The 15537-nt window shown below is 54.2% G+C and overlaps 2 protein-coding genes across 7 annotated transcripts in view; both read left to right on the forward strand.

Moving 5' to 3' along the window:
- KDM3B (lysine demethylase 3B) overlaps window positions 1-3859 on the forward strand; it is a 55850-nt gene extending 51991 nt beyond the window's left edge. For all 4 annotated transcript variants that reach the window (XM_017642666.3, XM_037016448.2, XM_037016445.2 and 1 more), the window contains 2 exons: window positions 343-477; window positions 2457-3859. In XM_017642666.3, coding sequence (XP_017498155.2) covers window positions 343-477; window positions 2457-2537 — 216 coding nt within the window. In that variant the 3' untranslated portion in view covers window positions 2538-3859. The remainder of the gene's footprint in view (window positions 1-342; window positions 478-2456) is intronic.
- A 2163-nt stretch (window positions 3860-6022) lies between these two features.
- Window positions 6023-11817, forward strand: REEP2 (receptor accessory protein 2). 3 transcript variants are annotated; one of them, XM_037016554.2, is made up of 8 exons: window positions 6023-6212; window positions 7841-7987; window positions 8271-8347; window positions 9445-9565; window positions 9781-9894; window positions 10215-10362; window positions 10458-10588; window positions 10675-11817. In XM_037016554.2, exons 1-8 carry the CDS (start codon window positions 6156-6158, stop codon window positions 10741-10743), a joined length of 864 nt encoding a protein of 287 aa, XP_036872449.1. In that variant the 5' UTR covers window positions 6023-6155; the 3' UTR covers window positions 10744-11817. The 3 variants fall into 3 exon arrangements, with proteins under 3 accessions (XP_036872449.1, XP_073077840.1, XP_036872447.1); XM_037016552.2 differs by having other exon boundaries at window positions 6034-6212; window positions 7915-7987; XM_073221739.1 differs by lacking the exon at window positions 7841-7987.
- The last annotated feature ends 3720 nt before the right edge of the window (window positions 11818-15537 follow it).

The raw sequence follows: 15537 nt of genomic DNA on the forward strand, positions 1-15537 counted from the left end.
GTATTTGTAATTTATTGTTTTTTAAAAGTTTAAATAAGGGAAACTTAAAAAGTGACCATCACAGCTCAGCCACCTGCGCCATACCTCTGTTCTGTGCCCTTATCCTGCCTTCCCCCAGAGTTCCCTACTGTTAACAGTTTGGGGAATGTTTTTCCAGCTCCTTTTCTGTTCAAATACTGATGCTTTCATTTGTAAGTTTATACTTAATAGTTTTTCTGCCTTTGTTTTTATGAAAATGGAATATTTTAAGTATTTCTAAAAAAACTTTTTTTTTAACTTTATCACAGACATTATTGACTCTCTAATGCCCAATGTTTTCCTTTTGTACTTTTTCCCTCCCAGGTACACAATTTGTACAGTTGCATAAAAGTAGCAGAAGACTTTGTATCTCCAGAACATGTAAAGCACTGTTTCCGACTGACCCAGGAATTCAGGCATCTGTCTAACACTCACACAAACCATGAGGATAAGCTGCAGGTAAATCACTTCCGCTTCCCGTCCCTGCTCGGCTGCATACACAGGAGACACATTCTGCCTTCTGAGTCTTCTGTCTTCTGTTCCTCTGCCCCTGGGAGATACGGTGTTCCAGTGTCAATGACTGACTAGACTGACTGCCCCAGTCAGGTAGGAAGAGGACTGTGGCCGTGTGTTCCGAACATTTTTCCAAGAAAGGGTATTTCCTGAAGCTGCTTCTCACAGCACATTTTTGTGCAGACTCAGTCACTTAGAGCCCAGCTGGAGACAGCAAAACGTGTCCCTAGGAATTATTTTCCCTTTGTAGATCTAAGGTGGACAACAGATTGGGTTTTCCTCTTGCTCCTCCGTGGATTAGAACTTTCAGGGCACAATTTCATTAATACACTTGTGTGCTTTAGTAGCATAAAAAGAGCAGAGGAGGAGAGAGCAAGACCCCCGGGCAGGACTTCGGCAGGCCCAGTACTCGCTCTCCCCGCCTCTTCCTTGTGTGGCCTGTTCTCCTCAGTCGTCCCTGTGGCTCAGGTGTGTCATCTTTGATCACTGACCAGTAGGATTGGAGATGTTTTGGTTGCTGGTAGATTCAAGCACCTTCATCCCTGTGTCTGATCTCTTTTGCTGTTCCTTGTTCAAAAGTATGAAACATTTCAACCATAAAGTTCTCATAAAATACAATCACATTGATAAATACATCCCGTGATGTTGTAATACGGTACAAATATTTAGACATCCATATTTCAGGCCCCACCTGCCTCAGGTCTCTACTTGTAACATGTCACCCCAGCACCCCCACTCCTCTATTGCTGCTTTATTTTTTTTCTGTAGTATTTTTTACCATCTAACAGATTTACTTTATCTGTTTCTATCCCTACTAGAACTGGAATTTAAGCTATTGAAGCTCCTCGCAGGCAGGGATTTTACTGTTTTATTCACTCCTTTTCCCGAGCACAATATGTGATATATAACGTGTACTTAATAAATATTTGTTGAATTAATACAAAAAATTTAATAGAGAATGGCATATGGGGGCTTGTGTGCCCATCAGTCATCTTAAAAAATAAAGCATCACACACATGCACCTAAACAATGTAGAATGTGCCGCAGCCGCACTGAAGCCTCCATGCATCCTTCCCCTTTCCCTCTCCCTACCTTCCCTCCCCAGAAATAATCACCTTTTTGATTTAAATATTTAGCCTGCTTATTTTTAATTGTCTTTAGCCTATTCACTTAATTGTAATAACTTTTACTGTATTTTTCTACTTCACGTGTAATACGTGTTCCATTTAGACAATTTAGAAAATATTTTATCAGCACAAAGGAAAAAAATACCCAATAATCCTACCTGCCCACTACTGTTTTAGGGCATTCTTTTTTATGGAAGTACAGTTGATACACAATACTATATTAGTTTCAGAAGTAAAACATGGTGATTCGACATACGTTGCAAATGCTATCACAGTAAGCGTAGTTATCATCTGTCACCTTACAAAACAAAGCTATTGTAATATTATTGACTACACTCCCTATGCTGTATTTTCCATCCCCATGACTTATTTATACTTTGTATTTAGTGCATTCTTATTAACTCTAGGACTTTAGGCGAGGTTCCTAACCACGGGACCTTGGTTTCCTCACTTTCTCATCTGTAAAATGGGGGTAATAATAACGTCTTCCTTATAGGATTATAGTAAGGATTAAAGTCTACATAAAGAGCTTAGCAATAGTGCCTACCACATAGTAAGCACACAGATGGTGATGACTATATAGCTTCTCAAGTGATTCGCCATTCTTTTTTGATATAGACGTTAGATCCTATGTGACTTGTAAATCATCTCTGGGATTGATTTGGGAAAGCATGCAGCCCTTGTAGAAGGGTTTTCTCACTAACCAGTACGCTTGTAGTCCACGTAGAACATACATTTTCATTGACAGAACACAGTATGGAGCTGCCATGAACTGACTGTGCTGATTGCTCTCTCCAGGTGAAGAACATCATTTATCATGCAGTGAAAGATGCTGTCGGCACCCTCAAGGCTCATGAATCCAAACTGGCAAGGTCTTAGACATGGAGAAATTTCAGACTCTCCTGTGAAGCAGGTCTTTCACTCACAACACATACAGGGAATGGCAGGGTTCTCTGCTGGAGCAGAGGCCCTTCACTTGGAGCCAGTGTGGTCAGTATTACAGACTCTCCAGCCACTCTTTTCTAAGCTGCCTCAGTACCGAAGGTTGACACAGGAAGGTCGCACTGTTCACACAGACACGGTTTCAGACTCTACATCCCCGTCCTCTGGCCTTTTGGGACTCCGAATTGCCTGAACATCACCGGGCTTCCCTGCACATTCTCATGATTTGAGATTTGTGGAAACTGGGAATGTGGGCACACCTTTTCTTTTCTTTTTCTATTGTGCCTAGTTTAATGGGAATGTGTTTGGAAGTAGGGGAATCACATAACTGGTACAAGTAGGGACTAATGGGTTAAACATGTCTGGTGGAAGTGTCTCTGCACATGACCTCTGACATCGCCCAGCCGAAGAGATGGGATGAAGCCATTCCCCACAATCTCTCCCGCGAACACTGGAGTCTTGCAGGACCCAGGGGGAACCCACTGCTTTTCCCAGGAGGCTCCAGGATTAGGAAGTGTGTGTATTTAGTGAAAAATAGGTTTGTAGTGAAATAGTTACTATTTCATGAAAGTAGATATTTTTAGAATTTTTGAAATACCACAGTTGTTTTCCTGGATTAAGAGGAAAGGCACATTACATTTAGTCTTCCTTTCAATAAAACTCCTTGAAGAAACATGATTTATAGAAATCAGCTGCCCATTATAGCACAAAATCAGCCAAAGCAGAATTTAAAAGAATTGGCTTTTTAGGATTCTTTTCGTTTCTTCCCCTCCCATCTCAGTCCTATCTTGAGGGAACAGCCATCTGAGAAAGACCTTTGTCCTGTCTGAGCTGTGGTTGTGTTCTGCGTATGCACACTGGTGATTCCAGGAGCCGTTTTCCCCGTTACCAGCGTTCCCTTGGGGCTCCTCGTACACTTTCAAATGCAAAAGGAAAGTTTGATTTCCTACACGAAGCTTTTGTTTTTTGGGTTTTTTGTCCAGAAATATTTTCAAGAAAACTTTCCAACTCAGTGGAGTTTTATTAAGAATTTATCGGGAAATGATGGAATTAATTGGCCCATAGGTACATTGGAAAATGTATCTACTTTCCAGCTGTACTGTAGTGCCCTGCAGGCTTGTTTATATGTTCACAGTTACTTTTTTTTTTTAATAAAAGTCATTTACTGTAGAATACTTTTAATTTCACTTTCTGTATTTTAATTTTGATGAAGGGCTGATTGGGATTTCCATGTTCTTATTAAAAATCTAACAAATCTGTTTGGAGTGGACTAAATTCTTCCTTTGCCAGCCATTCTAAAAAGCACGGCGACATTTAGGCAAAGTTCGAGGTAGAGGATGTTTCATTTTCAGATCTTCATTACATTGCTACATCCAGTTACTCTTTGCTTCCTGAGTTTGTGCCCAATTGGGAAGGGAAGTGCCAGGTCATTGCGGTTTGAGGGCTTGGGAGTGAGGGGAAGGGGTGCAGAAGCTCTGGGGGATAGGAGGAGAGATGTATTTTCTTAGTTTAGGCTCTGTGAAGAGAGTGAGAAAGGGGGACTCCTGTATTCCTGGGGCAGTTGAGGGGAAAGGGTCCTGGGGGATTGCCCGAGCAAGGTTTGGGGCATCAGTGGTTGGGCTCCTCAGAGCACACATGAACATGGTCCTAGGTCCACCTTGGAATTGCGGGAGAAAACCCAAATGGGATTGCTTTTTTTTAATTAAGCAGCAATTAAAGTGGCTTGAGGGGTGAGGACAGACTGCATTCCAGTTAGAAAAGGCCTTTTGAAGAGGAAGTTGTAAAGAATATCAAGAGAGGTCATCAGAGGCTGCTTCTCTGGAACCTGTTGGAAAACATCTTCTAAAGTGTTTGAGCCTGGAAGTACAATTATCAGGGTGGAAACAGACCATTGTGTGGTTCAAGGATACCAAGTTTGAATAGGACCTGAGCTGAAATACAGAGCTCTAAGCATGTCCTTTCAGCCTGACTGGACATAAGTTAATGCTGTGATCACCAGAAGGATTACACTTTCACATAAAGAATGCAGAAGCTTTTGAAATGGGACAGGAATGGAAAGCAGTGCAGGGAAAAGGGGGGTTGTGAGGTTGGAGCTTTGTTGCTTTGGTGGAAGTCAGGAGGCGGGCTAGCCTACATTCTGGATATAATTGTCTTTGGAATCAGGGCAAACGCTGCCAGCAGAGGTTGCTGATGGGGGTGGAATGGAAGCAGCGGGCTCCATATCCAATCTAGACCCCAAGCCTCTCTCCCAGCCCCTCTGTCCCAAAAGGGTAACTCCCCAGTCCCAGGGTAACCTCCTTGAGAGCATAGGGCTTCCTGTTTCCCTGCAAAACTTAGGAGCTGGTGATTTTAAAAAGCAAATCAGGTGGGGGGCTAAGTCCTCTTCCAGCTGAGGTGATCCGTGATGGTGGAGGGTGGGTGGGGTGGACAGGTGCAGTTATACTTTTGACTTCAGGGGTTTTTGGGTGGGCGTTGCCAACTGAAAAAAGAGGAAAAATTAAAAAGCATTTATTTGGGATCTCAGAATTGCAATTTAGGAAACAGATTTGGGTAGCAACCCATTTGTGTCTTTTTGAGTAAAAGCTAGGGGGTTTTTGTTAGCAAATCGTGGAAGTATTAGGAAACTACAAATTTCCAAAAATTGTAATTGGAAGATACAATTACATTTTGTAATTCCTCAGTTTTCTAAGTATGATTGTCACTTAACTAGGGAAGTGCTTTGTGCAGAATGTCCCAATTTTTGTAAGGAATGCAGATGCAGCAGTTGTGTTTGCAAGTCATATGCCTCTGCCCATCCAGTTCAATGGTCTAGAGTAGTTTCTTTTTAAAAAGCAGGATGAAATTATGGTCCCAAAACAAGAGTCCCTTATGCTCAGAGGGTTTACATGGGTTTCAGTGTCTACAGGGCCTGTGATGAGGTGGTGCGTTTCAGCTGTTGGGAGAAGCAGCCTGTTTAAAGTAGACTTGGAGAGAGTTTGTATCTTAGCACTTTGGCTTAACGGTTTTGTGACCCTTGGCAAATTATTGAACCTTTCTAAGCTTCCCATTTTCTTACCATCAAAATGAAAATAATTATAACCTATTCCTTCCAGGATGGTCATAAGGATTCACCTAAATAATGCACGTGAAGCTTTTAGCACAGGGCCTGGCACACAGATAAGTCATGGCTGTTATTCCTCGCGGGATGTGTAAGCTTCTCAGCCTGATGTGGGCGGGCAGGATACGGGCCGGGATGTCAGGATGGAACCATGAAGGCCCCTCGAGGACCTCGGCCCCAGGCTTGGAATCCAAGAGAGACGTGTGCGCGGTTGCTGGAGGGCAGGGCACTGAGGGTCAAAGGCGCATGCCCGGCAGCAGCAGGTGCCGGGGGGCGTGCCGCCACCGCCGCGGCCTCCCCTTTAAGAGCCGCCGCCGCCCACGGACCGCCGCTGCGACAAGGACCTCCCCTTTAACCGCGGCGGCTCCGCGCTCCGCGGCCCCCGCGGCGGCTGCTGCTGCGGCTGCGGCTGCTCCTGCGGCTCCTGCTGCCGCCGCCGCTCGGCCTCCGGCAGCCGCATGCTCGGCCGGGCCGGGTCCCGCCATGGTGTCCTGGATCATCTCTCGCCTGGTGGTGTGAGTGCGGCGGCGGGGGCCGCGCCGGGCGGGGGTGGGGCCGGGCTGGAGGCTGGGGCCCGGGGCGGCCCCTCCGCGGCCTCGCCCCGCAGAGTCCCCCGCAGGCACGCCGTCCCCGTTGGGGGTCCCCCAGAGCCGGAGAAGGGAATGTTAGAGGGGGAGCGCAGGCCTGGCTTCCCTCCGCTTCTATTGCTGATGTCCCTGCTCTGTCATCCTAGGGGCTGGGCTCCACGGCGTGATCCCGGAGGGGAGGCGGCGTGTCCCCTCCCCCGTGTCGCTGCTGTGGGCTGGAGGAGCCCCTCGGGCGCGGCCCTGACCGCCGGCAGGGAGAGGGCTCGCGGAAGAGCGGGGAGCAGGGCAGGACGTCCTCATTCCGTAGCTCGGGGGCAGAGCCAGCAGCCGGGGCCTCCCCAGAGCCCCGTCCCTCCCCTCTCTCGCACTGACCCTCAGGACACTGGGGGTGAGGGTGCAGGCTCCGAAAGACCCCCAGGGAGGATGTCTGGGTGTCGGGGACAGGGATGCTGGCGGACAAAGTGCAGGAGGCCGCCGGAGGGGACGCGTGCGCGCCTTGGTGAGGGCGGTAGGCGGCCGTCATTCCAGGCTGCCGGCCACCCTGTGCGGCTCTGCCCCTACCGCCTCCCCCGGGCTCCGGGAGGAAACCCTGTCCCCACAGCCCCACACCTTGTCCTTGAGGATTCCACGCCCCACCGCATCTCCACAGGACAGTCGGGACGTGTCCTGCCTTTGTGAATCAGGTCCATGTGGGAACAAACTGCCCGCACACTGTCAAGACACTGGGCCTGGGGGCTCTGCGTATGCCTCAGCCAACCCCTGCCCTGTCTCAGGACCCTACCTGTCAGCCTCCACCATGGGAGCCTGACACCCCAGAGCCACCTCCTCCCTGCCTTCTTCCCATTCAGTGCCGTCCTGTGCTTGTGGTGTGGCTTCCTCTGGACCCGCCGGAGTCGCCCTCCCTCCTCTTCCCCACCCCACCCTAGGGGGGCCCAAGGGCCTCATGCCTCCATGTGGCCTTCAGAGTGGCTGCTCCTCTCTTGGCCGGACGACCTCCCTCCCTGAGAGGCAATGGTCTCCTCCCCTCCCCTGTGTCTGCAAGTGGCCTCTAATGGCCCCTCTCCAGCCTGAGCCTGGTCCCAAGAGTGTCAACATGGAGAATAAACCTCTTTGCCCCTCCCAGGGCCCTCTGCTCCCCAGTGCCCCAGGCGTGCCTCTGGCTGCCGGGCAGAGTGTCTATTAGGCAGTGTCGGTTTCCCTTCCAGACCTGGGCCGACACAGCCTGGCTCTGAGACAGGGAGGTGGAGGGAAAGGGTGGGTGGGTACGAGTGGACATGGTACCTGGAGAAGGAATACATCCCTGTGCAGTGACCAGAGCCCCACTCCCCTTGATAAGTTTACACATAAGCAAGGATCGTAGCTGAAGTTACCACAATGGATCCTCTGGCCTCAGAGGCTGGAGAAAAACTGAATAATAGAGGGGGAAGGAGCATCACCCTCGCTGGCTGGAGTCTCCATGCCCGTGTATCCCGAGGCTTGACTGCTTTGAGCCGAGGTCATCAGTCCCGCTGATGTGGCACTCTAGAGTTCTGTCCCTTGTCCCCTTTCCTACCAAGGGACTGACTGATGCAGAGCTGGGAGGGAGAGGCCTCTTGGTCCAGAAGTGCAGTAACCCTGCCTGCCTCCCTAGGCTCATCTTTGGCACCCTGTACCCAGCCTATTCTTCCTACAAGGCCGTGAAGACAAAAAACGTGAAGGAATATGTGAGTGTATGAATCTTCATCTCCCACCCAACCCACATGGCAGATAGGAGAGGACAGTGGGTCACATCACAGATGGGAGTGATTGGTACCAATGCTGTCAGCATTGAGACCCTGTTTCAAAGGAGGTTCGTGTTTGTCCTTTTCCCCAGCCCTGGTGTGATGGCAGGCCAAGCTGAAGGCCTGAATGCCCCTCCCTGCCAGCACCGCCAGCGTAGTTGACAGGCAGAGGCGGGTTCCGGGTGCTCCCCTGACGCCTCGGCCGACACGCCCTCCCTCCCTTCAGGTGAAGTGGATGATGTACTGGATCGTCTTTGCCTTCTTCACCACAGCCGAGACGCTCACAGATATCGTGCTCTCCTGGTGAGGTCCAGCATCTCCCTGCAGAGCCTCTGACTTTCTCTCCCCAGCCAGCCAGCCAGAAGATTGAGACCCGGGGTGGAGTTCCCCGGAGTTCTGGAAGCCTCCCCCATGCTGGCCGGGCTGATGAGCACATGAACAGCCATAACCCATGCATTTCTTTCTGGTGGAAGCCAAGGCACCACCATAGAATTTAGGAAACCTGCTTCTGCCAAACTTAATGTGACGTGACCTTGAGCAGGTCACAGCCTTCTAGCCCTCACTTTCCCCATTTGTGAAACAGGCCTAGGCTCATGTCTTATAAACACTGGATGCTTGTATTCCAAAGACATTTTCCAGGCACTACTAGAGTATGAGCACTTTGAGGACAGGGGATGTCTTAATCACCTGTATATTCACAGCAGGAGCTCAAAAATGTTTATTGAATGAGCAGATGCCTCTTGGAAGAGAGGACTAACATTGCACATTGGGAGTCAAGACAAGGTTTTACAGAGAGATAGATCATAAAAGATCATTACACAATACTAAAAGGGCTTATGGCCTTTGAGAAAAAGATTTCACAGAGGAAGTTACCTGGGATCAGATCAGGAAAGAGTAATTGTAGGGTTAAAAATTAAGGACAGTGGATAAAGATGCATCTTGACACAGCACAGGCGAGGGCTTTGATGAGCACTTTGGGGGGAGACCTGAAGAGTTTGTGGCCTGAGGAGGAGCCATGGGGAATGGAGGACAGTCCCTCAAAGCAAGGGGCATGTTATGGCCGCAAGGGATGGCTGGGATCCAGAGCACAGCTAGGCTAGCCCCCGTCTCCTTCAGGGAAGGAAGGGCGGGAAGACAAGGGGACCTGGAATGGCAGGGAGCTCACCTCAGTGTGGTCCCCAGGGCCCCGGAGTGACAGGGCTGGGATTCTCAGGACACGGGGCAAGAAGAGCTACTGTGAGGGGCCCTGCCACCAGGGTCACGTCTCACCTCCCAGTCTCCTGAGCCATGTGGGGACCTAGCACGAAGGAATGGGCTGGCTGGCCAGGGTCCTGCAGTGTATCAGCACAACTTCACTCCCTGCCATGGGCTCTGCCACTTGCCTCTGTGTACTTTGACAGGTTCCCATTCTACTTTGAGCTCAAGATCGCTTTTGTGATATGGCTGCTGTCGCCTTACACCAAGGGCTCCAGCGTGCTCTACCGCAAGTTCGTGCACCCAACACTGTCCAACAAGGAAAAGGTTTGCCCTCACTCTGAGCTTGCTTCTCAGCCTGCCCCGGGCCCAGGCAGCCCAGTGCCTCAGCCACGCACATTCCTGGCTCTCCCTGGGGGTGCCCAAGCCTGGCCTGACCTGGCCAGGCCCAGCCCCCTGGGGCAGGCAGTGCCTCCGTGCAGGTGCAAACAGGTGGGGCAGGGCCTGCTCCTCACCCTTCTTCCTTCCCTCCAACCCCTCAGGAGATCGACGAGTACATCACACAGGCCCGAGACAAGAGCTACGAGACCATGATGAGGGTGGGCAAGAGGGGCCTGAACCTGGCCGCCAACGCAGCGGTCACAGCCGCGGCCAAGGTGAGGCAGGGGCACACCCAGACTCCCAGGGCCCCAGCTTGCTCGGCTGGTCCTCAGGGCCGTGAAGGTTTGTGGCTTGTGCAGCTCAGGGTTCCATGCCTGGCCCTGTGCCCTCCAGCTAAGTGACTTCCAGTCTCTGAGCCACGGCTTCCTGACTTACCCAAAGGAAAAGTGTGGCTGCAGCCTGGTGGTGCGGCTGTAGGACTGGGCGAGGACGTGTGGGGGAAGCACTGGGTCCAGTGGCTGCCCAGTGGCCCACGGTGACCTCTCTGCACCTCACCCCTCCATCCGGTTCTCTCTCTGCGTGGTGGTGACCCCAGGGCCAGGGCGTGCTGTCAGAGAAGCTGCGAAGCTTCAGCATGCAGGACCTCACCCTGATCCGGGACGAGGACGCGCTGCCCCTGCAGGGGCCTGACAGCCGCCTCCGACCCGGCCCCGGCAGCCTCCTGGACACTATTGAGGACTTAGGTACTGGCAGGGCCTCGGGCTGGACGTGGGGCACCAGGGCAGGGAAGCCAGGTGGCAGCCGCCGGAGCCCGGCTCTCCTTTCCTCCCCCAACCAGGAGACGACCCTGCCCCGAGTGCGAGGCCCAGCACCAACCAGGCAGAAGCCCGGCCAGAGACCTCGGAGGAGGACGTGGGGGACAAGGCTCCTAAGAGGGTCAAATCAAACAAAAAAGTGCCCAAAGCTGAGGTGAGAGCTCGCGCCAGAGCCTGGGGAAACGGGGAGGGGTCGTGGCTCCAGGCCCAGGCCTCCGTCTTCCTCCCTCCTTTCCACAGCCACCAGCTTCCAAGACACTGAAGAGCCGGCCCAAGAAGAAGGCCTCTGGCGGGGGCGACCTGGCATGAGGTGCCAGTCCTGCACCAGCTGCAGAGCCCGCAGCTCCGCACCATGCCAGTACCCACGAATCTCAGGCCCCAGGACCCCTCACATGGCTGTTTCCAGTGCCTGCCCAGTGACCCCTCCCCTGGAAAGCTTGGAAAAGAGGAGGGAGACCTTGCTGTGGGCGGGTTGAGGGTAGAGACTGGACGGGAGCTGAGGACTGAGCGGAGGAGGTGGGGCCGCTCGGAGCCTGAGCCAGAGTTCTCCCCGTTCTGCCTGTCCTCCCCACCCAGTGCCTTGCTGAGGACCACGGCCATCCCCTCCCTGAGGTCCCCACATGCCTCACTGCTCTCCCCTGGTCACGTCGGGGAGGGGCAGGCTGACCAGAGACGGCCTGAAGGCACTGGGGAAGGAAGGGCCCAGGGAGGGGTCAGCCGGGCAGGGGTGCAGGCCGCAGCTGGGGGCAGAGCAGAGGGGCTATGAGTGCCCAAGTGGGCCGTGGCCAGGCCAGAGCTGCAGCTGGGGCCGAGGCACCAGGTGGGGGTGTGTGCACATGACTGTGTACGCGTGCGAGCGCACCTTCCTGGAGCGCGAGCTGGGGGTTCGAGGTGAGGGACTGTCCCCCAGCAGTGACCTCGCCCCGCCTGGGTCCCACTGCCAGCTGGCTCTTCCCCCTCAGCCCTCCCTCCTAGACTCTGGGCCTCAGAGGACGCCGCCCATGGGACAGTCGGGCTCCGAGGGCCTCTCACCTCCGCACTGCCTGCCCTCCCTCCCCTTCGCCCTCTCCCACTCCCGCCCTGGCCCTGAGCTGGGCCCCTGCACCCCCTCAGGGCCCCCTGTAGAGCCCCTGCTGAGCCAGCTCCTTTCTCCCAGGGTCCTCTTCCTGTGCCAAGCAGACTGGGCCCCATGTGAGCAGCCCCCGCCAGAGCCCAGCCTGTGCCGCGCACCCTGCCCCAGCCCCTGCCGTGGCTTCAGTCAGGGCCAGGAGGGATGTGTGAAGAAAATTAATTTAGGAGCCAAGGGACTCCCAATTCTGTGGAAAAGGGTGCCCATTGGACCTTTGGCACTGGGTGAGCCAATAAACCAAACCTGGCACCGCATTAATTTCGGCCTCTGTGCTTTGTTCCTGCCGCACCCAGTGGGAAGGACATCAAGTGAGAAGCAGGGCCCAGCTGTGGGGGTGGGGGACAGAAGTCACACTGACCCCCAGGTGCTCTGATCTCCAAGGTGAGAGGTGGGCTGCGTGGAGTTAGTTCAGTCTGGGAAAGTGGTTTTAGGGTTTAAGATAGACCCAGGGCACTAGGCGGGACCAGGACTTGTTAAGAAGGGTTAGGGGCCCCAACCCTCAAGGGCGGTCCAGTTCCACCCAATCCTGCCCTGGGACCCATCCTCCAGTGGCCACGGTATCTCACAGAAAGCGCCAGGTGTAAGCTCTGGGGACAAAGACCTTGATGAGGCCTCCAGAGAAGAAAGGATGGGATGTGGGCGTTGCTGGGCGGGCTGGTTGATTGAGTGGCCACAGTGCCTGGAAGGGCTGAAAGTGCTGGAGGGGGGCCTCAAGCTAGAGGCCCCGACAGGAGGACGGGGGTAGGTTGAAGGATGGGGTGGCCGTGGAGACGTGGCCCCGTGGTGCACGTGTGATCCTGGCGAGGGACGAGACGGGAAACCAGAGGCAGCCCACACGGGCCCAGGGGGGAGCCGTCCAGCCCTGAGGAACTGGGCTGCGCTGGAGACGGGCAGGAGGAGGAGGCCGTGGGTCCTGGGGCCCGAGGGCACAACAGCCTGGGGATAAGTCCCTGGAAGGCAGGACTCCGAGACGAGCAGAGGCAGCGTCAGCAGAGAGAAATGCAGGAGAAGGCGAGGGGAAGGAGGAGAGGTGGGGCAGGTAAGAGAAACAGCAGCTCAGCTCGGCTTCTGGACAGGAACGGAGGAAGCAGAGCTCCGGCTGCGTGTGAGGCCCTAGCCCCGGGCTCTGGGCCCAAGGCTGGCGGAAGGGCCCTGCTGCAGGCCTTCCTCTCCCCTCCCGGGCATCATAGCATATGTCCTACTGCCACGCTGGGCTCACCTGGCCGCGAACCTCCTGAATGAGGTCACAGTGGGGTGGGGTGTGAGAGGCCCTCTCCCTCTTACCTGGAATCCTCCAGCCGGCGGCCCTCTGAAGGTCATTCCTTTCCCTGTCAGCCTCTGAGCAAATCGGCCCCTTTCTCTATCATAACAGAGAGAAGGCTCAGAGGAGAATTCAGGAGAGAGACTCCCTTGTTCTAGAACGATCTCCAGGGAATAAGATGCTGCAGTCTCATGCTAGCAGCTACCATATGGCCAGGAAACCAGGTTAGGCCCTCTCTAACCCAAATCCTCTGCTGCATATCACAGATATGCAGATACACACTCACATATGCACTCAGATACACACTCACACCCACAGTGCCCGGTGGCTGAGGAGGTCACTGCCATGCTCCGAATTGCCAGGCTTTCCATGCACATCTGGGTTTCCCTATGTCAGCAGGAACATGCTCCGATTTCCAAGCTCACTGGTCCGTCGCCATGGAAACATGCAGTTTCCTAGAACTCGGGCACAGGGCCTGGCCCCTGCAGTGCAGGGGAGGAGAGGAGAGATGGAAGGTGACAAAAACAAAAACAAAAAGCAAGGGGCAAAGGCTCGTGGGGGGAGGGTGGCATGACACATCTGGGTCTCAGTGACCCCTCGCCAGCTCACCCCTTGAGACCACCCACTCTCTCCCCCTGCCTCAGCAGATCTCTCTAGGCCAGGGCAGTGGAGAAGGGATGCCGGAACAGAGGAGTACGGCTGGAGCTAGGAGGGCGTCTGATCACTGCCTGGGTCCGCAGTGGACACTGAGCGAGTTAGCTTCGGACTGGGGACTGTGGTCCAGCCCTGCGTCCTACGCCCAAACCATCCTGGGAACATTAGGCCTAAGATCCGTGCTAGAAGGGCCTTGGGCCCGGTGCGGCTCCAGCTAGCTCCCCCGCCCTCTCTTGTGTGAGCCCCGCACCCAGAGAGCCTGCTTAAAATGGGAATTTCCAGGCTGTGACGTCAGAGGAAAGCCAGGGCTCCAGCCTGCGCCAGCTCCTCCTTGATCAGCAGAGCTGAGCCCAGCCCTGCTCGGTCTGGAGGAAAGGAGGGCAGGCAGAGGAGGGGGAGGCCCTGGGAGCCCGGGCCGTGGAGGTCACACCCAGAATAATAGGGAGGAACTGATTCCAAACCTAAAGACACTGCTGGCTTCCCCACTGCCTTAAATTTCAGCCAGTACATGATCATCTCCCTCCCAAATGCCCTCTCTGCGTTGGATTAGGCCTGCCTGCTGGAAGAGGGTACCTCGAGTTTCGGAAATTTTTGGGTTCTACCTGAGAGCTTGTCCCATAACTAGGCAGGAGGAAGTCACGGGTGGGAGGGATGCCTGCAAGGAAGAAAGAGCCACTAGGTGGCGCAGCAGCTCACTCCCAGCGAGGGATTCCCTGGCCTCTGCAGCCAGTCCACTTAAGGTCTGGTGACAGGATGCCCCATGCCCCACTCCCTGGAGCTGGAGGGTGGACAGGACAGCTGTGGATTCTCAAGCTAATCGGTTCCTAAACCCAGCCTATGTGCACACCCCTTGCCCAGCCCTGAAAAGAGATGGGCGTGCTCAGATGGGCAAACTACCTTTGGGCGAGTATCAGGCACCCTCCTGGGACCAGAGAAATCGCCAAACTGACCATGGGGCCCAAGGGACCCCACCTAGACTTCTAAAACAGCATCTACAAAGGCTATTGGAGATGATTTCAGGGTCGTGTGGGGCGAGGGTGTCAAGAAGAGGCCAAGGGGGAAGGAACTTGGACAGGGCTGGCGGGGCCCAGCAGGAGTGAAGCTCACCCAGCTGCAAGATTCCCTGATGCCATCTCCCCGACGGCCGCAGTGCAGCCAGGCCTGCCCCAGTTTTCCCTGTCCCCTGCCCCTCCCCTTATTTTCCTCTGGGGTACAGACCCTGATCCCCACGCCCAGGAACCCCAGGGTATCCCAGCGGGAGCCAGGGCTGGCCTCCTCAGTAACCTGCCTTTCCCTGGCCTCTCTCCCCAAGTGGCCCCCCCAGCCCTGCCTCCCTAATGAATCACCCTCCTTTTGTCCTATAGCGAGATGAGTGATCAATAAATCATGCCATCTGAAATACTGATGGCGAGTTTTACCCCGGCATCCCTCCCTCCACTGTGCTTGCCCTCAGGGAACTCGAGAGAGCAGACAGAGAAATGCACGGCCCCCCAGAGAGCTCCTTCCAGTCTCTGCCAACAGGGGGTCTGTCTGTGTCAGCATTTGGACTTGCTCTTATCAGCCAGAATCATGACTTGTTCCCATCAAGAAGAGGAAAGGTCCAAACAGAGAGCAGCCGGCCAGTGCCCCAGAGAAGGACCGGGTGAGCTAGGCCAGCAGACACTCCTCCTGAAACCTTTGTCTCCTTTGACTTGATGGAGATCCCATTTCCTCTGTTTCAGGTTCATCTTGGACCTGCCAGGCCCACTTTTCTGAGTGGCTACTCAGAAAGTAGCCTTCAGTTTATCTGCCCCCACCCGCACCATTCAGAGCCTGAGCAGAAGGGACTCATGTGCTCCCAGATTTCTCTGGCATCTGGTTTTGTTCTCCCTAGAAAAGGGCAAGGAAGTGCAAGTTGTAGAGCTGTCTTGAGCCCAGTTCACCGGTGCCAGCCCCCTCCTTGGCAGAAGCCAGGCCCACTCAAACCAAACTGCACACAGTGACATCTGCCCTGGCACTCATCTCCGGCTTCACACTCAGCAACTGTGTGCTTCAAGTCTCAGCTCACACGCAGCCCCGA

The sequence above is a fragment of the Manis javanica genome, chromosome 14 (assembly GCF_040802235.1).
Source record: "Manis javanica isolate MJ-LG chromosome 14, MJ_LKY, whole genome shotgun sequence".
NCBI lineage: Eukaryota > Metazoa > Chordata > Mammalia > Pholidota > Manidae > Manis > Manis javanica.

What these genes read in the sequence shown, in the direction of transcription:
- REEP2 (XM_037016554.2), top strand. Translation starts at nt 6,156, where the DNA reads ATGCTCGGCCGGGCCGGGTCCCGCCATGGTGTCCTGGATCATCTCTCG. An exon ending in ATCATCTCTCGCCTGGTGGT is followed by an intron (nt 6,213 to 7,840) that starts GTGAGTGCGGCG and finishes TTTCCTACCAAG; the next exon opens with GGACTGACTGATGCAGAGCT. An exon ending in CACTGTCCAACAAGGAAAAG is followed by an intron (nt 9,566 to 9,780) that starts GTTTGCCCTCAC and finishes CCAACCCCTCAG; the next exon opens with GAGATCGACGAGTACATCAC.